We start from the raw sequence: 27967 nt of genomic DNA, 5'->3' as shown, positions 1-27967 counted from the left end.
CTTTTAAACAGTATTATATGTTGTTTGCTGTGTTCTGTAGAACTTAGACATAGAAGGAAGTGTGTTCTTTAAAACACATTTCAGTAAGTAGGTTAAAAATCTATTTTCTTAGGTAAATTGTAAAATACTGGATTGGTACAGCTTTTGTGGTTATCAAGAAGACTATTTAATCACCGCATGCATAATGCCCAAGAAGTTACTTACTACATGCATTTAAAACTTTCTACATTGTACAGACCAAATACTTTTCACCTATCAAAATATAACTGCAGAATATTTATGCAAGCAGAAAGTTTTATAAATAGGCTCTGATGTCTTAAAATAAAATGTGCAAACCCATACAGAGTTTGCACATAAGGAAGCCTAAATATTCAGAATTTCAATTGAGCTCAGGTGTGTGGATTAATTAGGTCTACATCAATAAAGTCCCATGGGGTAGAGCTGGAAGGTACTGTGGGACCATTTATTTTTGAAGAGGATGTCGTCTTATGGGTATTTGAAGGGCTTTTCCCCCACTCTTTGAATTTGTTTCATCTAGATGCACGCATATGGCTTAAACACCTGACAGCTTGGCTGTTTTTGCATTTTTGCCTAAACATCATGGTCCAAAGTTATGAATATGACTGGATATTTTTCTTCTCACAATTACATTCATATCACATCTTGTTGTGGAGTACACCTTGTTGCACAATGAGAGCACTCAAGAGCAGTTAACTAAGCTATCTGAGCTCTTTTCATCAGCTAAATTGCAGCTTATTGTTTTTCAAAAGAATTGTCCATGCTGAGGGCTAACTCAAATGTAAAATGGCACAATATCTTGAAGATGCTTTGAGCTCCAATAACCAGAACCTCATTAGAATCAAGGGCTTTATCTGGTGCGTGAAACAGTCAGCAAACAAAGGGCTCTGTTGAAATGAAAGGTCATCCTGTCAAGCCAAGCAAAAAGAAAATGGCGGCATTTGTGTTCTGTGTGTTCTGCTCTGCTACCTGTGGCTGATCTAATGAAATATGGGTACCTCAGCTTGACAGTCAAGATAAACCCACTCGCAGTCAAACATTTTGGAAGTCTGGCAAGTTGTGGGAATGGGTTTCCTCATGCAGCTGATCTTTAAAACTGAACCTGAGGTTAAATAATTTAGTTGGGTAGCGTTCATAAGGCTGTGTAACTACTTTTTATAGCCTTTAAATCAAATAAATCTACATATATATTTTTAAGTCTAATTTTGGTTGGCATTAGCAGACAAATATAACCCATGTCAATTCTAAAAAGTGTTTACAACATTGTCATGGATATCTTGCTTTGGAGCATCATGCCAGCTAATAAACCACTGACAAGTCACATAAACAGTACTTATGTGAAGTCATACTGCAGTATCTCTTGCTACTAAAGTAAATCCGTTAGACTAGAACCATTTGTAGTTGTGTGTCGAGAATCTGATCTCAAAGTCTGCATTACACACAAATGTACTGTGTGAGAACTTTTCAACAATTACTGTGATAAAAATATCCCTGGCTTCTGACTGACTTGAATTACTTGTGTAAATGCATGCAATACTCATGGGGAATATTCCAGAAAAGGTTTTTGTCACACATCATTGCTTCCTTAGCAGGTTTATGATACCTGTACCAGCTCGAGTGAATATGACCATTTGCTGCAGCATGAGAAAATACATTTACTTCAAGGAGACCGAAGACTCACCAGCAATATAATTCAAAATGTACACTACATTTGTGTGACATGACTGCCCCCCGGTGGCCACAGATATGTGTTACAGGCCTTCAATACGCTGGTGCTACAAGTCAGACATTATTATTTTGATAACTGCATGTATTTATTAAGAATTCTGACCTGTTGTTTAAAGAACTTACTTAATGAAAAACGTTTAAAGGCTTTTCTAAACAATCAATAGAGTCATGTAGTGTGAATAAATAACCAGAATCCACGAACCACAAATAAGTTTCCTGGGCCTTTTATGTTACAAAAATAAATTTTGTAACATAATCCAACCACAACACACAAATTCACAAAAAGTTATTTTGCTGCAGTTTTAAACCATAATACAACTGAGCAATATATTTCGCATGTCTCATGCCAATGGTAATCAAGATGCATGCAAATTATTTAAGATTCTTAAAAAAAAAAAATAAATAAGTAATGTACACTACTATTTGGATCAAATCCTTTTCGTTTTCCTGAATATTTAGGTCAAAAGCTTGTATTTTGAAGGTCTCCTGCATGTGAACTAATTTTAGGCACTACTGTATGCATCTATGACTGTGAGCATGAAGTCATGCTCACTGTAGTGGGGGGATTTTTACAACTAGAAATAGATGTAAGACTTAGACTAGAGTTAGACTTGACTTGAGATGAAGAGAAATCAATGAATGATGCTGCACTAAATCCTCCTTCTGCATTCATCAAATAATAAAAAGGGAAGAAATTCTACAAACCAGCAATAACATTAAGCTCTGACTAAAGTGAAGACTACATTGAGAAATACAATGTGTTTATTTGGCAACATACTTTGTATTATATTGATTATAATCCAGTGGAAAACAATCATACAAATTGCAGGACATTTCTGAAAGGACAGAACCTTTAATAAGATATAAAACAACAATTTCAAGAATATCATTGGTGGACCTGTGTGTGTGTGTGTGTGTGTGTGTGTGTGTGTGTGTGTGTGTGTGTTAGAAAAGTAAATAAAATAAGCCACATAAATTAGTCCACTGAAAGTTCAGTCAGAAGTCATTGTTATATTCATAATGTTAGGTTGGCACGAGTTCTTATGGCAAATTTATACTGGACAGGTGGGGTGTAATGGTGGAAAAGGAAGCATATTTCTACAAAAGAATATCAATAAAACAAACATCAAGGCAATAACTTTAAAGCAGTATCTATCCAGATGATGAGTCTCTTTTGACTGTGAAGTATTTAAGTCTACCAGTAGGGGCAGTGTAAATTCTCCTATTTCAAACCTGGGCTTATTTAGTGGCAGAAAAGTTGAGCATCATTTCAGCATCATTCCAAGCCCTAATGAACAATATCTGCTGTTTACTCAGAAAATAGTGTTGTTGAATGTGACTGCATTTAATGGTCCTGTATTTGCTGCCATTAACTGTGTGAATGCAGTTTGAATTAAACAGGAACCAGGCATCAAGAATACACAAAGTTGGCACGATCTTGTGATATTAAACATTTTCCCATGCCAAGTTAGAAGCCTTGTTTGTGTACAAGAAATGTCTAATGCATATTTAAGATCCCTTTACATACTGTTATTAAGTGTACATTTTCAGTCTGTGCAGAAAATGCAATAATATGCGGTTTTTATACAAGCAGTGACAATTTCCTTTAATCTGAAGAAAAATGTTGCTAAAGATGCCTCCACTGAAGTCGAGTTCTTCCGGTTACCAAATTGTATACTTGAAATACCCTTACAAAATACTTCTAATGAGAATCACAGATAGATGGACAGAAAACCCTGATACATAATACCCCTACTACGCAGAGGCAGAAGGGATAAAATATATATTTCTGAATAAACAAAACATTAATGCATAGCAACAAATAAGGCTGCAAAATAAAAAATATATATGAATTATCTAGAAAATGGCTGTAAGCAAGCTGTGAAATTAAGATAAATTAAACAAGATAGAAGATAGAAAACTTAGTGTTGGGCACAGCTCAGTCACCTCCATGTTAGTCCTAAAGTGCTACAGTCTTTTTCTCACAAAGTAGCCACTGGTCATCGATCACTGAAAAAATGATTGTTTGCATTGAGAAAGTAAATTAGGTAAAGCCTCGACAATGATGACCTACCACTAAATATGGATTGATTGCAATAAAGAAAAAAAATCAAAATGTTCCTCAGAGTAGAAAGTAGATTTGTTAAATGAAAAGTCCATGTGGAATTCAAAGTAAACAGCACCGTTCCTTTAAGCTCTTCTTGTTCTTCTTGTTCTTCCCTTTCCCATTTTTGTCCTTATGTTCTGACATCTTCTTGGCTCGCACTTCTCTCATGAGATCGAAAAATACCTTTGGAAGTAAACGTTTTTATTAACATACTTATTAGACTGTCGGGTACGAATAAAACATACATGAGTAAAATATAACTACTCAGACTAACCTTATCTACGTTGGCACGTGTTTTAGCAGATGTCTCCACATATTGTACATTCCACTCCTCTGCTTTGGCTCTGGCATCATCAACAGACACCTGCCTGCGCTCTTCCAGATCAGATTTGTTCCCCACCAGCAGGAGAGGAATCTTATCCTCCTCGGATTTAACACGCAGGATCTGTTCCCTGTTCATACATCCCATAAGAAATCTAGGGCATTTTGGCAAGTCTATAACCAGGACGCATTTTGAGCTGGTTTGGTGCAGGGACTGTGCAATTTCACATGTCACATTTGCTGGAAAATGTGAAATGACTAAGTGCCACTCTAAAATACAAGGAGTGTGGACACGCCAGTGCAAAGATCGGTTCCCTAAATGGAACTCGTGTTTGACCAAGTATAGCAAACTCGTTGTGCAAACAGCCTTGGACCATGAAAGAAAAGTATGTGTCTAAACTGTTTCAAGTGAAATATAGACGACATTATTCCCAAATCACAAAAGTGTGCTGTTAATACTGACCTGAACTCCGCTGTGGCTGTGAAAGACTCCTGCTCAGTTATGGAGAAAACAAGCAGAAAACCCTCTCCACTGCGGAAATAGTTGTCTCGGATGGCTGCATAGTCTTCCTGTCCAGCTGTGTCCAAAATATCGATCTGCACCTCCTCCCCATCCAGTACAACCTTTTTTCTGTAACTGTCTGCTTTTGTAGGTTCATAGTCTTCAACAAACTGATGAGCAAAAATATAGATTTCCTAATGTCAAGGATGTATATGTAAGTGCTCACATAGCCAAAGCAAGTGACAACTGATTATCACACCCATAAGTGCTTCTTCCTCACAGTGCTGCCACAAAACTACACACACATAATTGGCTAAATTACATTTATATACTATAGCATTACATTTTCCCTTCACTGACAGCAGTTGGCCCAAATACGGTGCAAAATGGCAATGCCTCATGCACAAACTTAGTTCCATAAAGACAGTTTTGCATTTTGAAATGGCCCCCACAGATTCCTGACAAACCTTAAGGATAAACTGAAACTTTGACTGCGCCCCAGACCTCTTCAGCCAAAATTATTACCTGATCTCCCGAATACTCTTATGGCTACATTGGCAAATCCCCTTTAAAACCCCTAAAACCGTCCCACATAAATGAAGGTTATTGAAACAGAAAACGGGAAATAATTCTGAAAAAGCATTTATAAAACACACAGCTGAGTGTAACAGTCAGGAGTCCACCATCTTTAGGTCATTAGGATCCCACATAATTTCCAAACATTCATGAGTTAGTGTTTTAACATGACTGCTTACCTCATCATACATGAACTGGAGTGTAAGGGCTGACTTGCCTACACCACCGCTGCCCACCATGATGACCTTGTGTAATATCAAGGAGCTTTGACTTTTACCCTTGTTGGCTGCCATATCTGAAGGTCTCTACCAGCTACTGCACACACACTTGATCTACCTCAGAATTACCTTCTACCTGTAAAGACACACACACACACACACACACACACACACACACACACACACACACACACACTTGATATTAATCAAGTGTTCACACTAGTTCTGTTCTAAATGTAATTTATATAAATATTTTTAATAAAAACTGTAATAATTATTTTTTTTTTTTATAACTTTTAATTTAAATGTTTTTAATAAATCATTAACATGGGAGTAAAAAAATATGCTTGCTTAATGCAAATATGTTTACTACAACAATACAGCATGTATGGCAGGCTCCAAAAATATATGCTGAAAGCATAACATTGCAAACTCAAGCAAAAACAAATGGGCATATTTACATGAACGTAACATCACTTAGTATTACTAATACAATTTAGTGTCCAACTTTACACTTGTAAGGATTAACTAAACAGCCCTTTTACTCTAAAGCAGCTCAAGAAAAAAATTATTCATCACAACAAGAGGCACAAGTGCATTGGTCAACTAATTATTATTCCCTGGATCCTTCACTTTTAAAGCAAATTAGCTCACAGTATGAAATTGTGTCAAACCATACTACTACTACTACTTCTTCTTCTTCTTCCTTTTTTTATTTCGGCTGCCCCCATTAGGGGTCGCCACAACGGATCATCAGTCTCCACACTACTCTGTCCTGTACATCTGCCTCTTTCAAACCAACTACCTGCATGTTTTCCCTCACCACATCCATAAACCTCCTCCTTGGCCTTCCTCTTTTCCTCCCTTCTGGTGGCTCCATCCTCAGCATTCTCTTACCGATATACACCATGTACCTCTTTTGCACATGTCCAAACCATCTCAATCTGGCCTCTATTTTTTTGTTCCCAAAACGTCCTACATGCGCTGTCCCTCTAATATACCCGTTTTTAATCCTGTCTATTGTCGTCACTCCCAATGAAAATCTCAGCATCTTCAACTCTGCTACCTCCAGCTCCACCTCCTGTCTTTTACTCAATGCCACTGTCTCTAAACCATACAACATTGCAGGTCTCACCACAGTCCTATAAACTTTCCCTTTCACTCTTGCAGATACCCTTTTATCACTCTTTTCTTCACATCTTTAACACTCTCCATTATTTTGGACTGTTGACCCCAGGTACCTAAACTCATCCACCTTCACCACCTTTTCTCCCTGTGTTAGGAAGTTTCCTTTTTAGCTCGAATGACCAAATGTTAGGAAGTTTTCCTATCTAGCTCGAAGGACCAATGTTAAGAAGTTTCCTCTCTAGCTCGAATGACCATATAAGGATTTTCACTATCTGATGTGCGCTGATTAGGGGATTGTACTCGCCCCAGCGTGTCAGTAAAAACACGATACAGGATTCAGAACACTCTACTTTATATAGAATTGATTGTATATGAGAATTGGTATAGAATTGATTGTATATGAGGTGATTCTTGCTGTCTTCTGCTTGCTGCTGTTCGGTGGGTTGCGTGATGCAGAATGCATGCCGCGGTTCCGTGTTCTGGCCCTTTTATACTCTTGGTGGAGGACAGTGTACTGTGATGTCACAGGTAGCTTGTCATTGCTTGGTAAACTGTATATGTGCCTCTAGTGGAGAAGCATGGAAAAACAACTAAATAGGAATCCTTTCTTACACCCTGCAACCGCACCACTCCACTGCCCTCCCTCTCATTCACACACATGTACTATGTCTTTCATTCCCCTTCTCTCCAGCGTGTAATTTTACCTCTCCAGGCTCTTCTCAACCTGCTTCCTACTCTCATCACAAATCACAATATTATCCGCAAACATCATAGTCCACGGAGACTGCTGTCTGACTTCGTCCATCAACCTGTGCATCACCACTGCAAACTGGAAAGGGCTCAGAGCCGATCCTTGATGCAATTCCACCTCCACCTTGAACCAGTGTATCGTTCCTACTGCACACTTCACTGCTGTCACACTGTCCTGATACATGTCCTGCACCACCCTCGCATACTTCTCTGCCACACCTGACTTCTTACAAGCCTCTCTCGGCACCCTCTCGTATGCTTCCTCTAGATCCACAACTACACAATGCAACTCCTTCCGACCTTCTCTATACTTCTCCATTAACATTCTCAAAGCAAATAATGCGTCTGTGGTGCTCTTTCTCAGCATAAAACCATACTGTTGCTCACAGATAGTCACCTCTTCTCTCAGCCTGGCTTCCACTACTCTTTCCCATAACTTCATGGTGTGACTGATCAGCTTTATTTCCCTGAGGTTACTGCAGGTCTGCACATTTCCCTTTTTTCCTTAAAACCGGTACCAGCACACTCCTCCTCTATTTCTCAGGCATCCACTCACCTTCCAACATTTTGTTGAACAATCTGGTTAAAAACTCCACTGCCATCTCTCCTAAACAACTTCACGCTTCTACCGGTATGTCATCTGGTCCAACCGAGTTTTCATTGTTCATCCTCTTAATAGCTGCTCTCACTTCCTCCTTACTAATCCTATCTACTTCCTGCTTCACAATCTCCACATCATCCAACCTTCTCACTCTCACTCACTCTCACTCACTCTCACTCACTCTCACTCACTCTCACTCACTCACTCTCACTCACTCACTCACTCACTCACTCACTCACTCACTCTCTCACTCTCTCACTCTCTCACTCTCTCACTCTCTCACTCACTCACTCACTCACTCACTCTCTCACTCTCTCACTCTCTCACTCTCTCACTCACTCTCTCACTCACTCTCTCACTCACTCTCTCTCACTCATCAGCTGCTCAAAATACTCCCTCCACCTTCTCAACACACTCTCCTAATTAGTCAACACATTTCTATCCCCATCCTTTATTGCTCTGACCTGTAGCACATCTTTCCTAGCTCGGTCCCTCTGCCTGGCCAATCAATACAAATCCTTTTCTCCTGCTTTAGTGTCCTACTTCTCATACAGCTCCTCATATGTCTTTTCCTTGGCTTTAGCCACATCCCTCTTTACCTGCTTCTGCATTTCCTTGTACGCCTGCCCACTATTCTTATCTCTCTGCTGATCCCAATTCTGTTTCACCAACTTCTTTTTCCTTATGCTTTCCTGTACTTCCCCATTCCACCACCATGTCTCTTTGTCTTCCTTTCTACTTCCATGTGCCACACCAAGTACCTTTTTAGCTGTCTCCCTTATCACTCCTGCAGTAGTTCCCCAATCATCCAGCACCTCTTCACCACCACCGAGCTCCTGTCTGACCTCTTCCCTGAACCTCACACTACAGTCTTCCTCCTTCAGTTTCCACCATCTTATTCTTCTTTCAGTCTTCACTCTCCTCCTCTTCTTCTTTACCTCCAAAGCCATCCTACAATCCACCATCTGATGCTGTCTAGCTACACCGCCCACTGCTAACACCTTACACTCTCCAATCTCCTTCAGGTTGGATCTCTACATAGAACACTACTTCACCTGTGTGCACCTTCCTCCACTCTTATACGTCACCCTATGCTCCTCCTTCTTCTTAAAATAATTAATTACCACTGCCATTTCCATCCTTTTTGCAAAATATACCACCATCTGCCCTTCCACAGTCCTCTCCTTAAGACCATACTTACCCATCACGTCATCACCTCTGCTGTCTTCACCAACAAGGCCACTGAAGTCTGCCCCAATCACCAATCGTTCTTTCCTAGAAATTGTCCCTAACCATACAAGGTAAAAAATAAAGGCTCACAAAAACATTACCTTCTGCTAAGTGAGATCAAAACAGGGTGATACAAAATATCAGTTTATCAGGCTAAATAAACTGTGCAAATAACAGTGGGAAGTGCAATACAGAACCAGTCTTGTCAAGAGAAGCACCCCTTGCTTTATCCATTTCTTCTTGCTATCCACACAACGTTGCTGCTGCATCGCTTCGTAACTTGACTTCTCAAACTATGACACGGGCCAAGGATCAAATCTCAGAACGTGCCGTTAAAAGTCATTTGCATTATGTGTGTGTGTGTGTGTGTGTGTGTGTGTGTGTGTGTGTGTGTATTTTTTTTTGTTATATTTGTTTATTAGGGCTGCAACTAACGATTTTTTTGCAATCGATTATTCGGATAATTATTTATGTATGTATTAATTTATTTTGATTAATCAGATTATTCAGGGTTTATGTATAAAAGTGTACTTAAAAAATGCAAAAGCCACATATTGCGTTTGACTATTTTTAATTTAGACATTATAAAGCTTATAGTAGCTGCTTGTTGAGGAGTGCATGGTGAATTTCTCCTTTCAACAAATGCACTCATGCTAGGTTATTTCCTTCTGCAAAAAAACAAACAAACAAAAACGAATATAACAGCATTTGAGTATGCAAGGCAAAGCAATCTGTGTAAATCCACATTTCTATTGTATTTTGCAGATAGTAAGTTCACAACCATGCTTAAAAAAATTATAATACAACATTGAAAGACTATAATCACACTCTTGATGTCACCCAAATGAGGATGGGTTCCCCTTTTGAGTCTGGTTCCTCTAAAGGTTTCTGCCTCATAACATCTAATGGAGTTTTTCCTTGCCACAGTCACCATGGCTGCTCATCAGGGATAAATGCATACCATTCACCTTGACTGTTGATTTCTGTAAAGTTGCTTTGAGACAATGTCTGTTGTGAAAAATGCTATAGAAATAAACTTGACTTGATTTTTGACAATTTTTGTGTAAAAAAAAAAAAAAAAAAAACATTTAGTTTATTTGTGAATATCTAAGCATGTAGAATATATATTTAATTTAATTTTGTGTAATAATTAAATGATCGATACATAGATTAAATATTCAAACATTAAAAACAAGCATTTGAACGTATGAAAGCCACATTAAATCACGTTTGCAGACTGATAAGTTACTGTTGTAGTAGACAAATGCTATAAAAACGAGAATGGAACAAAGAAACTTAGCTAACAGGCTTAATAAAAAATAAATAAAAACAAGCATAAGCTGAAAACCACGACAGGTGACTGCGCAACCTGATGTTTGCGAGTCACGTCAGAACAGTGCAACCGTCCCGAAGTTAGCAAACAAACAGTTTACACAATAGCACTTCATTAAACTATTCCATTTTACATAAAGAAATACAGTTTCTGCTCACCGTGCTTATGTTTCACCTTTATCCGTGACACCTGCGGTTTCTTTTTTTTATACATAATTTTAATGTAGTTGTTGTAGCTCTTCACACACACACACACACACACACACACACACACACACACACACACACACACACACACACACACACACACAAACACAGATTTCAAACAAACTTCTTTCACGTGGTCATTATGAGGTATTGATTGTTGAATTTTGAGGAAAATAATTCATTTCATCTATTTTGGAATAAGGCATAACAAAATGTGGAGAAAGTAAAGCGCAGTGAATACTTTCTCGATGCACTGTGTATATAGATTAGGGCTGCAACAACTAATCGACAAAATCGATAGTAATGATAATGAATTTGGTTGTCAACAAATGCCAATATGGATTAGCTGGTTTGCTCAAATTACGGGTTTAGCGCAATGGCAAGATAACTACAGAAATACAGGGTCAACCAGCACCAGGAAAAAGTGTGCGTCCCAAGTCATCCAAAGGGTGGGAGCATTTTATATTAAACGCAACAAAGAACTTGCAAGTTATGCAAAGTGGAGCTTGTGTGGGATGGAAGTACCACAGTAATACAGGAGCACATGAAAAGAAAACACACTGGTGTAACACATGAAGGTGAAACTTCAGCACAATAAACAAAAACTGCAGAATCCTCATCATGTGAAAATTGAATATTTTAAATGAATTGCTAATGTGTAAACTGTATTCTGGTTCTTTTCTGTGGCGATTTGTGAGTATCAGGTTACACAATCAGCTCGCTCGCGACATAGTGAAGGATTCAGTTAAAACGCTGCGAACAAACATTAAATTTAAAAAAGGCAAATAACAGCAGCAGTAAACGATTACATTTAAGTCACTGTTGTGTTTTGTGCACATGCATGTGTACACATGCATTTTTCCCCCTTTTTTTTTTTTTTTTTTTTTTTTTTTTTTGATCTTGCAACGTTTCTCTGTTCCATTCACTTTATATAGCATTTGTCTGCTATAATAGTAAACTTCTGTTTTCAAACATGATTTACTGCGGCTTTACTACGTTCACATGATTGTTTTCAATGTGTGTATATTTAATTTTATGCATATATCATTTAATAATACTACAAAATTACATTCATTATATATTCTAGATGCTTATATCTTCACAACAAAAAAAAAAAAGAAGAAATTTAAAAAAAAATTCAAAATGTTGTATTTTACTTTTGATAGATTTTTTTAGCATGGTTATAAACTTGCTATCTGCAAAATACAATACAAATGTTGCTTTACACAAATTGCTTCACGTTTCATTCACATACCTTTAACAAATGCTGTTTTTTGAGTACTAAGAGTAATTTGCTGAAAATCTGATAGTTTGCGAGAACCCCGAGTGGCTCGAAAGTTTAGAGTAACGTTTCAAAACAGAGTTTGTACTAATAAATTACATAAAATGTTTAAACAACTTTTATTATTGTATTATTCATTTAAAGTAGTAATCAAAACATTCATGACAAGAAATTCACATTTTTTGTTGAGTTTACAGTACAGTACATGTACAATTCCCCTTGAAAAAGGAACCATCAAAACCAAAGAGTCAACATCTCAGGATTTTTTGTTACTCGTGAAGGGTCGTAGAACGTAACTCTCTTTCTTTCTTTCTTTCTTTCTTTCTTTCTTTCTTTCTTTCTTTCTTTCTTTCTTTCTTTCTTTCTTTCTTTCCCTCTCTCTCTCTCTCTCTCACACACACACTCACACACACTCTCACACACACTCTCACACACACTCTCACACACACTCTCACACACACTCTCACACACACTCTCACACACTCTCACACGCGCGCACACGCGCACACACGCGCACACACGCGCACACACGCGCACACACGCGCACACACGCGCACACACACACACACACACACACACACACACACACACACACACACACACACACACACACACACACACACACACACACAGAGTGGTCCCACAGAACTCACCGGGGTTTACGTTCTGAGACTTAATCCCCGAGTTCCGAAACGCAAGTTTTGAAAATCCACGAATTTTGGACGCAAATTATTTTAATACAATATAGCGTTTTAAAAAATGTGATGGAATTTGTTAGTGAAAACAAAGTTTTACATGTTAATCCTAACGTTCCTTAACATTCGGGTCCCACTGCGGATTCCTGCTAATTTTAAGATAATCCGCAACTTGCTATTAGTTAGGTTACAAATGAGAACCCACTAATTTTCCATTATATATATATATATATATATATATATATATATATATATACACACATATACATACATACATGTATATATATATATATATATATATATATATATATATATATATATATATATATACACACATATATACATATATACATTATATATATATATACACATATATACATATATATACACATATATACACATATATATATATATATATATATATATATAGTATATATATATATATATATATATATATATATATATATACAAACATATATACATACATATATATATATACACACACATATATACATATATATATATATATACACATACTGTACATGTACTCAACCTGAAAGCAGATTTAACAATTTAGAGCTTCTTGCTGGTTAAATGGGTAAATGGGTTTCCTCTGTGGGTTTTTAATAAAGTGGGCCTCATTTATCAAACTCATCTCATGCACATGACCATTTACACAAGAAATTTATTTACTCATTAAAATCCTGTAGCGTTGGACAACAAAACATTTGCAGTCTTCCTGTGCTCCTGAGCGTGTGTATGCAATTTGCCCGTATGAACAGTTACTAATGTAAACACTGATTTAATTAACTTCTTCTCATACAGTTTGCCTGGATTTTATGTTTGAATATAGAATGCACTGCAGAGATGAAATTGCTTATTTTAATTATTTTTGCATTTAATCCAGCACACCTTATAAAGGCGCTTAGTAGTATTTATCTAAAACAACATCCTCATGTAATCTTACTACGAATAACATGAAGAAAATCTGTGTAAACCTGATTTTATATTATGGGTATGTCATTAAAGCATACAAATATCATAATTAATTCATATTAATGTAGAGATTATGAAAAAAAGACAGTAAACCTTAAATTGAGGAAAATCTAAATTCACCTTTCAGTTATTAAACGGAAATGTTGGCATTTTTTCTGTTCTAACTGAGGAAGGATGACAGAATGGTGTGTCTGTACATCACCATAAACCATAAACAACTGCCTCAGCTGAGAGATGATTAAGGTGCTCGATATTATTAACATTATAAATTATTATATACCCTTTAAAACACAGAAGTGAGTCAACATGACTTTTTTTTTTGTCTGCCAGGCTTTACTTATTCATTCTGTGCTTCCAGCTGTCTGTGCACTTGAACTTTTATGGAGTGCTGTGGACGTCACTACATGCAAATGAGCTATCAGGAACATGCTTTGCACTGTAGGGTTGATCAACAAAAACACGAGAGTATGAAATAAAACAACATTTTCAAAACTTCTCTAAATTTAACAGAAAGTTGTTGTTTGTTTTGGAATACACTATTATTTACACACGCCTTTACTAAATATTTATTAATGAGGAAAACACTTATGTTACTTCTGCCATTTTGCACAGCTGCCCTGCTATGACTTTTATTTTTTAAACATTTTAACCCAGAATCTTTTAATTTAAGCAGTTGATAGTTAATAAATGTTTGTTTTAATATCCTAATCCTTATATAAGAGCTATAAATACTATCAAGTAAACAATAAAATATACTGAAACAAATCAAAATGCTGTATTTTGTATTAAGTAATACATTTTTTTTTTTTTTACAAATTAATAATCATTAAAAAAAAAAAAAAAAAAAAAAAAAATGTATTTACCCTAGTCCAGTGCGCAATGTGTAGACTCGTAGTGGTCGATGACTAGCTAGCTGCAACTCTCCTTCGTTTTATTTTTTTTTTCCACTCCGAACAAATTTCACATTGAGGACAGGTTTGTTCGTGTCCGCGAAAGTAAATGTTCGTAAAATGGGGAGCATCTCATCTCTCTCTCTCGGTCTCTCTCTATAATTATATATATATATATATATATATATATATATATATATATATATATATATATATATATATATATATATATATATATATACACACATACAGTGGGTACGGAAAGTATTCAGACCCCCTTAAATTTTTCACTCTTTGTTATATTGCAGCCATTTGCTAAAATCATTTAAGTTCATTCTTCTTCCTCATGAATGTACACACAGCTCCCCATACTGACAGAAAAACACAGAATTGTTGACATTGTTGCAGATTTATTAAAAAGGAAAAACTGAAATATCACATGGTCCTAAGTATTCAGACCCTTTGCTGTGACACTCATATATTTAACTCAGGTGCTTTCCATTTCTTCTGATCATCCTTGAGATGGTTCTACACCTTCATTTGAGTCCAGCTGTGTTTGATTTATACTGATTGGACTTGATTAGGAAAGCCACACACCTGTCTATATAAGACCTTCCAGATCACAATGCATGTCAGAGCAAATGAGAATCATGAGGTCAAAGGAACTGCCTGAAGAGCTCAGAGACAGAATTGTGGCAAGGCACAGATCTGGCCAAGGTTACAAAAAGATTTCTGCTGCACTTAAGGTTCCTAAGAGCACAGTGGCCTCCAAAATCCTCAAAAGGAAGACATTTGGGACGACCAGAACCCTTCCTAGAGCTGGCCGTCCGGCCAAACTGAGCTATCGGGGGAGAAGAGCCTTGGTGAGAGAGGTAAAGAAGAACCCAAAGATCACTGTGGCTGAGCTCCAGAGATGCAGTCAGGAGATGGGAGAAAGTTGTAGAAAGTCAACCATCACTGCAGCCCTCCACCAGTCGGGGCTTTATGGCAGAGTGGCCCGACGGAAGCCTCTCCTCAGTGTAAGACACATGCTAATAAAACACCTGAAGGACTCCAAGATGGTGAGAAATAAGATTCTCTGGTCTGATGAGACCAAAATAGAACTTTTTGGCCTTAATTCTAAGTGGTATGTGTGGAGAAAACCAGGCACTGCTCATCACCTGTCCAATACAGTCCCAACAGTGAAGCGTGGTGGTGGCAGCATCATGCTGTGGGGGTGTTTTTCAGCTGCAGGGACAGGACGACTGGTTGCAATCGAGGAAAAGATGAATGCGGCCAAGTACAGGGATATCCTGGACAAAAACCTTCTCCAGAGTGCTCTGGACCTCAGACTGGGCCAAAGGTTTACCTTCCAACAAGACAATGACCCTAAGCACACAGCTAAAATAACGAAGGAGTGGCTTCACAACAACTCCGTGACTGTTTCTTGAATGGCCCAGCCAGAGCCCTGACTTAAACCCAATTGAGCATCTCTGGAGAGACCTAAAAATGGCTGTCCACCAACGTTTACCATCCAACCTGACAGAACTGGAGAGGATCTGCAAGGAGGAATGGCAGAGGATCCCCAAAACCAGGTGTGAAAGACTTGTTGCATCTTTCCCAAAAAGACTCCTGGCTGTATTAGATCAAAAGGGGGCTTCTACTAAATACTGAGCAAAGGGTCTGAATACTTACGACCATGTGATATTTCAGTTTTTCTTTTTTAATAAATCTGCAACAATGTCAACAATTCTGTGTTTTTCTGTCAGTATGGGGAGCTGTGTGTACATTCATGAGGAAGAAGAATGAACCTAAATGATTTTAGCAAATGGCTGCAATATAACAAAGAGTAAAAAATTTAAGGGGGTCTGAATACTTTCCGTACCCACTGTATATATATATATATATATATATATATATATATATATATATATATATATATATATATATATATATATATATATATATATATATATATATATATACACACACACACATGTGTGTGCGCGTTTGTTTATTTAAGAGTGATCCTATATGGAAACATTCATAACTCTTGTTCAACCCAACATCATTTTATTTAAACCTTGGGGATATAACATGTTTGAGAAATAAACAGAGTTGTTGGTTTCAAGGATGTGGTGTCCAGTACCTATTCACACTGCTGCTCTTTACCCAGGAAATTAAACCCTGATGCATTGCTTCCAGCTATTGTGCTTGGCATTGTTGAAGTCAAGAAGGACCTTACCAGGAAACTGCTCAAACCTCATGCAGGAACACCACACCAGAAATTTGCTGGCTATGGCACTTTTTGATGCATGCTCGCTCTTCCTCACACGCACAGTCATCACTAACTTTACAGGTACAAGAACAATCCTGGGTTGAGCCATGATCCTGCTCCAACTGGTCCAACCACTAGCAGGACACTCTAATTAGATGCATTACCTCTACACCTTCGACAGAACCCTACCAGACATTACACTGAGTATAGTTAGAAGTATGTTGTTCTTTAATTGCAGACAATGGCACCAAGTAGGCCATGACTTCAGGACTGCCTCCATCAGGGGAAAACTCTAGTAAGGAATGAACAGAGGGCAATAGGGTTGAATTTGCGACCTACATATGGTACTTTATTCTGTTCCCCAAATCACTACATGCTGCTGACATAAAAATGCTGCCACCCTTCCCCCAAATAAAGGAATTCATTAGGATTCCCAGATCGCCAAAGGCTACGCAGCAAGCAACCCATGACCTTCATCTTTCTTCCCAACTCTCCCTCTCTCACAGAAACAGCCCACTGAGCCTCTATGAGTGTTAAGCGTGTTTGGCATCAACAAAATCATCTATGCTTATTGTCCACTTATTAAGCCGTAGTCGGAATTTGGGGTTTTACTGGGTTATTTTAACCATTTTAGTGGGTGCTATTTTTCAAATACGCTTTATACGGTCTTCCTTCTTTTGACGTCAGTGTGTGGCAAACATTACCTGTTTAACCTCACACCCTCTTCTCTACACAGAGATAGCAATGACACTGGGTACAATCACTTTACACGTCAGGTGCTTGAGCAGATATAAAAGCAAGGACACACAGCTAATCAGGTGACTGTCTATTAAAGATAGAACACTTCTATATACTATAAACCGTAATTAAAAGAAATACAAAAAAAAAACAGTGTAAAAAGTCAAAAGAAGTGAATATTAACCATCACTATTACTATCCTTATTGAATGAAAGCAAATTTCACAAACAACTTTTCTTTTTTAATTATTGCTGTTTGGAGTAGTGCAACATCATTTCTCTATTGTATTATTCACACCCAAAAGTTAATGACACAAAACAGTGTGTCATGACTTCCATAAAACCGGTTAATGCTAAAACAAGGAACATGTGTAACTGACATCCCAATAAGAGTTTGTTCCTGAGATAGACTATGACCCACACTGACCCTGACCAGGAAAAAAAAAAAAAAGTGTTTACTGAAGAGGAATGAATGCTAAAGAAATCTTTTGAATGATAAACTAATCATTCCAAGGATAAATGAATCATTCCATGAATGCATATTAAAATGTGTATAAATCTGGAAAAAAGAGTTCGGCTAAAAAATTAAGCGCTTCTAACATTCTTGAAACATTCACAAATCGCACAATTCGTTAAATGCTTGCATATTTCAGCCCAAAACCTGCCTCCCCCCGGGAGCTTCAAGGGTGCCAATGGGCATCTTTTGGATGAACCAATTCAGTACCTAAATGGTTAAAAAAACACAAAACCATGTAAAACCAAATATGAAGAACCTTAAAATGCTTTATATGGAGACGTCAACCAAGATTTCTACAAAACCTTTTTGAATAAATCTATATAATATTTGCATGTTTGAGCTAAAAAAACTCTTAAGCATGTTTTCATGAAGGATGCCAATAATTCTGGAAGAGAGGGGACAGGCTGTTCAAACGGAAATATCTGAGGGAACCAGATGGATTTCTCTTTATTTAGCTGGTTTGCATTAAACATCCTGATCAAAATTATGGAGAAAACAGGAGCACGACTGGGCCAAGGCCCCTCAGCATTAACATCCTCTTTCTAATTTGCACTAGAGGCAAAATTCCTTTTGCATGAGGTCACATCCCCTCTTGCTATTAGCAAAGAATACACCTTACCAAGATCATAGTCCGATCTTTACTGTTGCACTCATACCAACATCATTTATGTTGCACAAATAGTCATGTTAGCATAGACACTAGTATAGTGTATTCATGTTAGTATAGTCATGAGTATAATATAGTTTTGTAAGTATATCATAAGTAGTAATGCTAATATATATTTAAAAAAAAACCTGCAATTAGATGAATTTGTTACATTACAGAACATTTAAATGTTTAAATTCAGCTGATTTCCAGCATAGAAAGCTGATTATTTATTTTGGAGTGTTCCTTGTTCTAAATAGCTGCAAACAAGTCGGGAATTTAGTGAACAGCACTGATAATTATGGTTGCCAACAAGTCAGCATAATCCTGATTTCCATAATAGCTTGCTCCAAGTCATGTTTCGGTTTTAAAGCTAAAACCTGGGATTCTCATTTTTACATCGCATAACTCTATTACACAGCACAATGCTCCACAGCAGAGCAAATACTAGAAATGAGGCGGAAATAAACCTATAGGAATATATGGTGTTAGACAGATTATGTAATATTACTGTAAAACAAACTAAAATTTATTTACTAATCAGTTTTTAGTATTAGCCACAAAATAGCTGCTCAGGAATGCTTCTCTCATAGCACTGGAAACTGCCATCACTGAATGCTAACCGTCTCGAGCTGGACACAAATGGCTTTTTGAGCATCACTGAAAAGGATGGTATGGCCTAAGTTTTAACAGCTTTTTCCCTTCAGTTTTTTATCATAATTTGTTTCTTATTATGACTTGTGATTTTGTTTGTTTTTATGACTAGTGAAAATTAAAACCAAATTTTATGAGTGATTAATGCTGTACAATATATACTTCATAATACTTTTTTATTAATAATACTTTCATACTGCAAGAATCACTAATCTAAAAGAAACACAGAAATGCCACACTTAACCACTTTTTAATCTTTTTTTTAAATCTCTTTCGGCAAAAAAAACCCAAACCATTAGTGGTGGACCATTAGTGTAAAAATATTGTTCATGGTTAATGGTAACATGGTGTTAGGAATGTTTTTTTAAGTGAACTTAAATTCACATTGTGGGCTTTTTTTTTTTAACTGTTTAAGCCAATCTAATTGGTTTGAAGCAAACCCCATGGCTTATGGGCTCAAAATGTAAGAATGCTACATTTTTATAATGCAACACTCTTGCTGAGTCCTTTACTGGTCAAACTTAGGAATATTCCATTTACAATTTTCCAGAAAGGCCTCCTGTAAACATCATTAACTGACATAGTCATATAATATATTCTGTTAACAAAAGATCCCTCACTTCCTCTGATCTGACTACAGTCAACACACACTACACTCTACATACGCCTGCAAAACATTTGACCAGCCAATCACAAGCCAGATAACTAACATATCACCTCTTATCTATTCTTCAACATCCTCAACTTGACATTCTGCCTAATCAAGTGTGCATACTTAGCACATTCTGCTTTTCTTTCAACTTCTTTCTTTTACATTTATTTCTCAAACACACACACAGTCACTATGAAAACCTTCATAATATATTTCATGTATCATTTTATGTTTGTTTTTTTCCTTTAAAATTAAATAAACCCTCCTCTTCACAAACGATATGATGAAATCTTTTATTGGCATATTACCCTTTAATCTAGCTTTTTAAATACAGATAGAGTTTGATCTCAAACACCACTTTCCTGTTACAGAACGAGGGAGATGATTAAAAGTTGGCAGAAATGAAGGTGAACCTGGGTACAATATTTACAATTGAATGGTTTGCCCCTGTGCACAGTCTCAATCAAACTTTTGCAAATATAAAGCAACAATTATTCAAAGCTAAACCAATATTGGTTCCCTTTAATATTTAGACATTTAAGTCTTTGTAATCGGAATAATATCAATATGATGATAAATAACAATATAAAATACACTGCCTGTCAAAAGATTGGGTCTACCTAGTCATTTACCGCTTTTGAGACACCTGCATGTTCCCTTTGCTCATATGCAACAACTCAGCTAAAAGACAAAAACACACAAGAATTTGACAGTGAATGACTGGAAGAACGCACTGTGTACAGATGAGTTCAAATGTGACTTTTTTGGCTTTAACAGAACAACTTGTCTAAGAGGGAGAACAGGAGAATTGATGTTACCAAACTGCCTCACACCCACAGTCAAACATGGAGGTGGAAGCTCAATGGTTGGAGACTTATTCGGTGTTAAAGCAATACTGAATCAACATGGCTACCATTCCATACTTTAATGCCATGCAATTCTGCCTGGACTGCAGCTCATTGGAACCAACTTTACTATACAACAAAACAATGAACCTGAAGCTTACATCCAAGCTCTGTCAGTGTTATTCAGAGAGCAAACAATCGGCTGGAACATTATCATGCCCAGTCACTGGACCTTAATGATGTAATGGTGAGAAAAAAATATCTAGAAATAACTATAATAAATATAATCACCTGAATGTTTGGAGAAACTAACTGATGCCAAGAGTGTTTGAAGCTGTTATTCATAAAGTTCTATAACTTCTATACATTTACATATTTGTTTGGTCAAAGTAAATCTTCACACAGTTAACTTGCCTAGTTTATTGCATAGAAACAAAAGGAACATGCATATGTAACCTTTTGACAGGCACTGTCTATATAGTGTATGTAGTTTATAGAGCAATACATTTTTATAACACTGTTCAATTATTTTAGCACAATTATTTTTTTTTTCCTGTTGCCAGTTTGTTAGCGAACCTATATATTCTGAAACATGTCACAGAAATGTCTTAAACTATCATCTTGTAGCAGGCAGACACCAAGCGTTTTCCTAAATTATACACATTTTAAGAAAAGAAAAGCCATCTTGAATATGAGAAAATATGAGTCCGTTATGTAAGGTTTCGTCATCATCTTTCACACATTTCATGCTGTAACCTCACCATCTCCAAACCTTCAATGAAATGCACCATCATACAAACTCTGTTAGACTGCAACTAAGTGGAATGAACTGACAACATGAAATTGTAAACAAGCTATACGACAATACTTACTTTATACTTTAAACAAGACTATTAACACGCCATTGGAAACTGACTATATTTTGACAAGAAAAAAAAAATCGAGAGAAATTAATGTACTGAATGTGGGAGAAACTCAATTCTCATTAAAAGGTTAATAGTATTCATTTTCTAGAGGCAGAACCTCACATGAGGTTTAAAAGACTGAAAAGGAACAAAGTTTGCATGCTGCGACATGTAACAAAATACCTGTTTTAAAAAAAAAAAAAAAAAAAAAAAAAAAAAAAAGTGGAAGTCAGAGTGAACGTTATAGTAAAGAGATTGGCTGTCATTTTTGAGCATTAAAAGAGAAGTGGTTGTATTTTTTCAGTCAGCCTTAAGCTTAAACTGAAGCAAACCAGATCTGGAAAAACATTCCATTTTGTTTTTCAAAAAAAGCAATGGGAAAATGCATACAATTAGATTATTACTGGTCACATGGAATGACCTTGCAAGCTAGAGCTGTGGAAAATGTATTTGGGTCGGTTCCAGTGACCCCACATTATGGGTAACAGAGTCAGGAATAACAAGCTAGCCTACCCTAATGATTAGTGTTTTTGTGATAGACAACTGACCAGGTGACAAAGGCAAGACATTGTGTATTTAATCTTATTGTACGACATTAAAATCTTATGTAACTATGTAATTTTATTATGTTAATCCACCCAACACAATCTATATGGTTTTCATAGCAGTTAAATAAAAGCACAAATAGGAAGATCAGGCTACATTCCTAAACAGAACATACAAATGGGGGTTCTGAATAAAGACTAACTGGAATAAGATGTGATACATGGGTTATTACATGTTTTAATGTAACTGTATCTTAAATTATGGTTTAAAGCATTAGTAAAAAAAAAAAAGTATCTATGTAGTGCTCAGTTCAACTTTCTGGGTCATTGCCACTTCAGAGAGTTTCAATCTAAAATAAAAATAAAAATAAGATGAACACAACTGATTTACAATGTAAGCTAGTTAGCATTTTGCCAGTAAAAACAGCTGGGCTGGTTCCTGCATGGGTGTGCTTGTTTTCAGGAGTACACCCACAAGTTACATAAAGCCAGGCCACATGTAGTTTCCAAAAGGATGTATATGTTGCTGCTGTGAATGACTGATCACAATTTGTAGAATTTAAATAAACTAGCTTCGATCTTCAATATGACACTAATTTTCTTAACCTTAAATCGCTTTTCACTCAAGCAGGCTTATGGATTTTTTTTTTTTTTTTTTTTTGGCGCAACCGAGTTGATCATTTTAATGCAGTGCCTCAAGTGACATGCTTACATTTTAAAACTAAATTATGTTTTAATAATTCAGGCACACAGAAAAGTCTTTTAAACACCATTACACACTTATTTTTGAGTATATATATAAAAAAAAGCAGTCATTTGAGTGGCACATAACCTGAGTTTCCTGTTGGGGCAATCCCGTAATCTATCGGTCTGAAAATGTTGTCTAATGTGAAATGTGTGTGTCATCTATGTTTGACTGTGCATGAGTGCACTCCTCTACTTTAACACACTCTCAAACGATAATCTGGGTGCTTTCAGAGCTCCCAGTTTGGTTATGTACTAAATTCACAAGTTGGAAATTACACATCAAAGAAGTATTCATTAAAATAACATTCAAAGATTTGTGAAGATTTGTATTTATTAGTGCAATATATTTTAAAAGCATTTCTAAAACCTGCAAGCTAAAAATGTCTACAGAATGTACACTAACAAACAAAAAGAGCACACTTACACTAGATTGTTATTGTCTATAAAGAACAAGTGCTCACCATTTCCTGAGGAACAGCAAATGACCTTTTTCTACTACACTAACTGCCGACGATAAATAAAAAGACAGCGCATATAAAGAAACAGCATGTAGACTGGTATATTTATGTATTCATACATGAAGTAAAATGTTTGCAGGATCTGGAAGCCAAACAGATATTTTCTTAGATAAAGGTGCATGTGGGCCAACCTGTTCACCTTTCAAGGTTTTAATCTTACATGAGATAAGAGGGGGGGGAAGGGCATAAAATATACTTATATAAACTTAAGAAAAGTTGAGAAAGGCGAATGTGTGGACAGAGAAAAGGATTTCCACGCTGAACTTGATTTTCTTAACATGCAAAGATGGCAAAGCAGCTTGCACATGTCATGTGAACAGATCACATATGCATCTACCATATTTGTGCTACACATGCAAACTTTATGTATGTATGTAGACACACCTCCCTGGTCATGTATGTCTTCCATATGCCTTGTTTAAATTAAGTCAGAGGATGCTGAAAGGATTGGTAGCGTAATAATGCCATTGTGTTACATTGTTTCCTGTAAATATGGCTCTTGACTATATAAGTCTTTGTACACCCTTTAACCACACAGCAGCTAATATATAATTAGCACTGCCATACTATTTACATATGACAGGAAAAACACTAGTTAAAACCAAGAGCAGCCTCTAAAGTCCAATAATGATCAGGTCTGCAATGATGAACAACATACCTTCATCTCTTCAACATAAAATAGACAGTAGATCGTGTTAGGGGCGTGAACGGGTTACCAGGTTCTAGTTTGTTTGTTTGTTTGTTTGTTTATTAAGTTTGCTGATATTCGGTTCAACAGGGTGGACCTCAAAGCAGTATACAATGTCACGTAGTTCAAATAGACAGTTGTGTTAGAGAAACATGATGATCAGGATTATGATTTTGAAAGCAAAATAAAACAAAGGTTTACCACACTCTTTCTCGGCCCTCTCCTCTGTCGTAGTGTTATCTTTTTCCGTGCATTAATCGTTTGTTGAAAGGCACACAGCTCGAGTCCTGTATCAGAGAAAAGCGGCTGCCCCTGAAAGCGCGACCCCACCCTCCAGCACGGGGCAGAGCGGAAACTGGACCGGATGTGACGTTATGGCCACGCATTCGTTACATCCGGAATCACTGTGGCATACTATTGTAGTGAATTATTTTGGGTTTTGAGTGGTGGCCAAAAGTAGGGTTAAGAAAAAAAGCTTTTTGTGGTTGGAATAATAATGATTAGTGTCCGTTAATATGTGTTGGTGCTGCTTCCAGTTCAGTAAAAGCCTTATAAATCCAGTCTACTGGTGTACAGAAAAAGTGTCTAGGTAGTTTGCGTAGAACTTTATCAGAGAATTTTCATCGTAAAAAACGTTTACTCCATAGTAAAGCGATGAAAGTGTGATATACTTTTTACTCCACTATATTTCAGTAAAACATGAAGTTTGAAGTGAATACGTAAACAGTTGGTAGACAACCCCACACACCCCTCACACACACTTTACTCCGAAGCATTCGGGCCTCACATCCAGACTGTGCAACAGTTTTTCCGCTCAAGCCATCACTCACACACTCACTCAACTGTGTTACTGAACTGTTACAATCTGAACTCAACACACAACCAATACTCATTTCACTATACCTCGTACACATCCATGTCTTCAGGACCACTCGTATTATTTAAATCATACTATACTGTTTACATGCTGTTTTTGCAAAACATTGTGTTCCAAGTTTTATTTGTTTCTAGTTCCTTCTTTTGCCCATTTTACTGTCATCTTCACATCCCAGTCATAAACTGTTTAACCTCCTTCCATCAAGAAGGAGATACAGGAACTTGCGCACCAGAACTAGCAGGTTCAGGGACAGCTTTTTTCCATCCACCATCACACTACTGAACTCTACACTACACCACTATATCACTGTAAAACAAAACAAAACACTGTATATAACCTCTGTACTATACATGTACATATTACATAGTATATCTTTTTTACTCCTCATTACATCTGCACTATTTTTATGTATCTTTATATCCCTACTGTACATTCTGGCCAACATTTCATTCATTTGTGTATGTATATAACGTGTGTAACGTATGTATATATATATATATATATATATATATATATATATATATATATATATATATATATATATATATATATATATATATATATATTAGACTGTTTATTCAGCTTGCTAACTTCTTAAATGCCATAATCTTGTAACCTTTCACTTCTGCACATTCCTTTTCAATGACATAGCCATAGAACCATTTCTATACTTCTTAATGATGTCCACACATCTCTGCACTGTTATAGCCTTTATATTTATTCACTGTACATATGCTTACATATATATCATTCATACATATCTATCTATCTATCTATCTATCTATCTATCTATCTATCTATCTATCTATCTATCTATCTATCTATCTATCTATCTATCTATCTATCTATCTATCTATCACATATTATGAAGTAGGTTTACTAGTCAGGCTAAGGGAGTTTTTTTCTTGCCACAGTCTTGGCTCGCTTATCAGGGACAAATTCACACCATTCACCTTAACTGTTGATTTGTGTAAAGCTGCCTTGAGACAATGTCTGTTGTGAAAAGCGCTATACAAATTAACTTGACTTGACTTGACTTGTGTATCTGTCCCACATTGTCTTGTGTTGTTTGTTTGCACTGTCTTTGTCTTGCACTGTTTGCACTTGGTTGCACACGATGCACTTTATGTGGTGAAGACAACTTACTTTAGTTCTTAGCTCTGTGTTCTGTTATGTAGCTCTATGTTGTTCTGTTATGTAGCTCTATGTTGTTAGCTCTATGTTGTTTTATGTAGCACCAGAGTTCTGGAGAAAGGTTTTCTCGTTTCACTGTGTACTGCATCAGCTATATATGTTTGAAATGACAATAAAAGTTTCTTGACTTCTGGACTTGACTTGATGTAAATAATAACATGTCATGAGACAGTCGGAGCCCTACAGTTCTCACGAGAGTTTCAGTAGAGTACGAGTACTCTCAATGTGTGCCTCTATCAGAATCATCTTTATTACCAAGTATCATGGGTTACATATGCAATTAATTTGTCATGATGTGCTGGTGCTATAAAAATATTACAACTATAAAAACTAGAAAAATAAAATATAGGTAGGTTTACTAGTCGGGGTATTTGTGTTTTGTGTATTTGTCCCACACTGTCTTGTGTTGTTTGTTTGCACTGTCTTTGACTTGCACTGTTTGCACATGATTCACTTTATGTGGTGAGGACAACTTACTTTAGTTCTTAGCTCTGTGTTCTGTTATGTAGCTCTATGTTGTTTTATGTAGCACCAGAGTTCTGGAGGAATGTTGTCTCGTTTCACTGTGTACTGCATCAGCTATATATGTTTGAAATAACTATAAAAGTTTCTTGACTTGATGTAAATTATAACATGTCATGAGACAGTTGGAGCCCTACAGTTCTCACGAGAGTTTCAGTAGAGTACGAGTACTCTCACTGTGTGCCTTTATCAGAATCATCTTTATTACCAAGTATCATGGGTTACATATGCAATGAATTTGTCATGATGTGCTAGTGCTATAAAAATATTACAACTATAAAAACTAGGAAAATAAAATATAATAGAAAACTCTCTCCACAAAAAATTATGTGACGGAGAATGGGGCGTTGAATTTTTACAATTGGTACTCAAACACAGTCAAAAGCAAGTAGTTTTGTATGTAGTTTTTGTATCCAGTAGAAATTTAGGTATTTTTAACTCATGTAGAGGAATGGTGTACGTCATGCACCACTGCTCAAATATTTCTTTTAAAAAGGGCCTCAGGTATTATTTCACATTGCAGTTTCGATCATGCTCAAAATTCTAAACTTCAGAAAACGCACTACATACTGTATACTGTATATTACCATGTACTGTATATATGGACTGAATCTTAGATACCCACCTACTTGTTTACACATACTATGCATACATTAATATATTTGTTGTCTTTATATTACTGCGTAAAATACGATTATTCACATTCACATTTCTAAGTTGTGACAAAACTTTAAATAAAAGAATAATGCCCTCTGCTGGTGACTGTAATATACCAGAAAGAAAATGGTACTTTTTGACAAATATAAGTAAGCTTAAAAGTATCTTGTCATGTTGTTGGTCATTTATATTCCTTACACTAGTTTCATAGTTTCTTTAAATAGGGAGAATTGTGAATTTATTATTGTGCAAATTATATTCAGCTTGGTAATGTGCCTTCATTTTAAAATAGTAATAAAAAAAACAATTTTTCAATTATTCAGTTAAACACACTCAAATCGATGTGGACGGATGGAAAGATGAAGAAAGACGTTCTCTAATCCTCAGCAAAGTGAAATTGGCATGTTTATGATGTTTTGGGGATA

The 27967-nt window shown here is 36.4% G+C and overlaps 1 protein-coding gene and 1 long non-coding RNA gene across 2 annotated transcripts; one reads left to right on the top strand and one right to left on the bottom strand.

Annotated features, from left to right (window-relative positions):
• On the top strand, positions 1-2825 carry LOC310724332. Its single transcript, XR_014533043.1, has 2 exons — positions 1-2666; positions 2701-2825. It is a non-coding gene; the product is annotated as an uncharacterized lncRNA (long non-coding RNA).
• Positions 2491-24662, bottom strand: ralba (v-ral simian leukemia viral oncogene homolog Ba (ras related)). Its single transcript, XM_083538176.1, has 5 exons — positions 24494-24662; positions 5432-5606; positions 4638-4846; positions 4128-4305; positions 2491-4036 (listed from the first exon to the last, which is right to left on the bottom strand). The coding sequence occupies exons 2-5, from the start codon at positions 5543-5545 to the stop codon at positions 3914-3916; spliced, it is 624 nt and encodes a 207-aa protein (XP_083394302.1). The 5' UTR covers positions 5546-5606; positions 24494-24662; the 3' UTR covers positions 2491-3913.
• Positions 24663-27967: the final 3305 nt, after the last annotated feature.

Source organism: Silurus aristotelis (genome assembly GCF_946808225.1).
Source record: "Silurus aristotelis genome assembly, chromosome: 3".
Taxonomy (NCBI): domain Eukaryota; kingdom Metazoa; phylum Chordata; class Actinopteri; order Siluriformes; family Siluridae; genus Silurus; species Silurus aristotelis.
Note: the sequence above shows the minus strand (reverse complement) of the source record. Positions and strands in the feature narration are given on the sequence as shown.

Excerpts from the sequence above, each read along its gene's own strand:
- ralba (XM_083538176.1), bottom strand. The coding sequence starts at position 5,545 with ATGGCAGCCAACAAGGGTAAAAGTCAAAGCTCCTTGATATTACACAAG. Across the intron at positions 4,847-5,431 it reads TCCAGTTCATGTATGATGAG|TTTGTTGAAGACTATGAACC; the intron begins GTAAGCAGTCAT and ends TTTGCTCATCAG. Across the intron at positions 4,037-4,127 it reads CACGTGCCAACGTAGATAAG|GTATTTTTCGATCTCATGAG; the intron begins GTTAGTCTGAGT and ends TTACTTCCAAAG.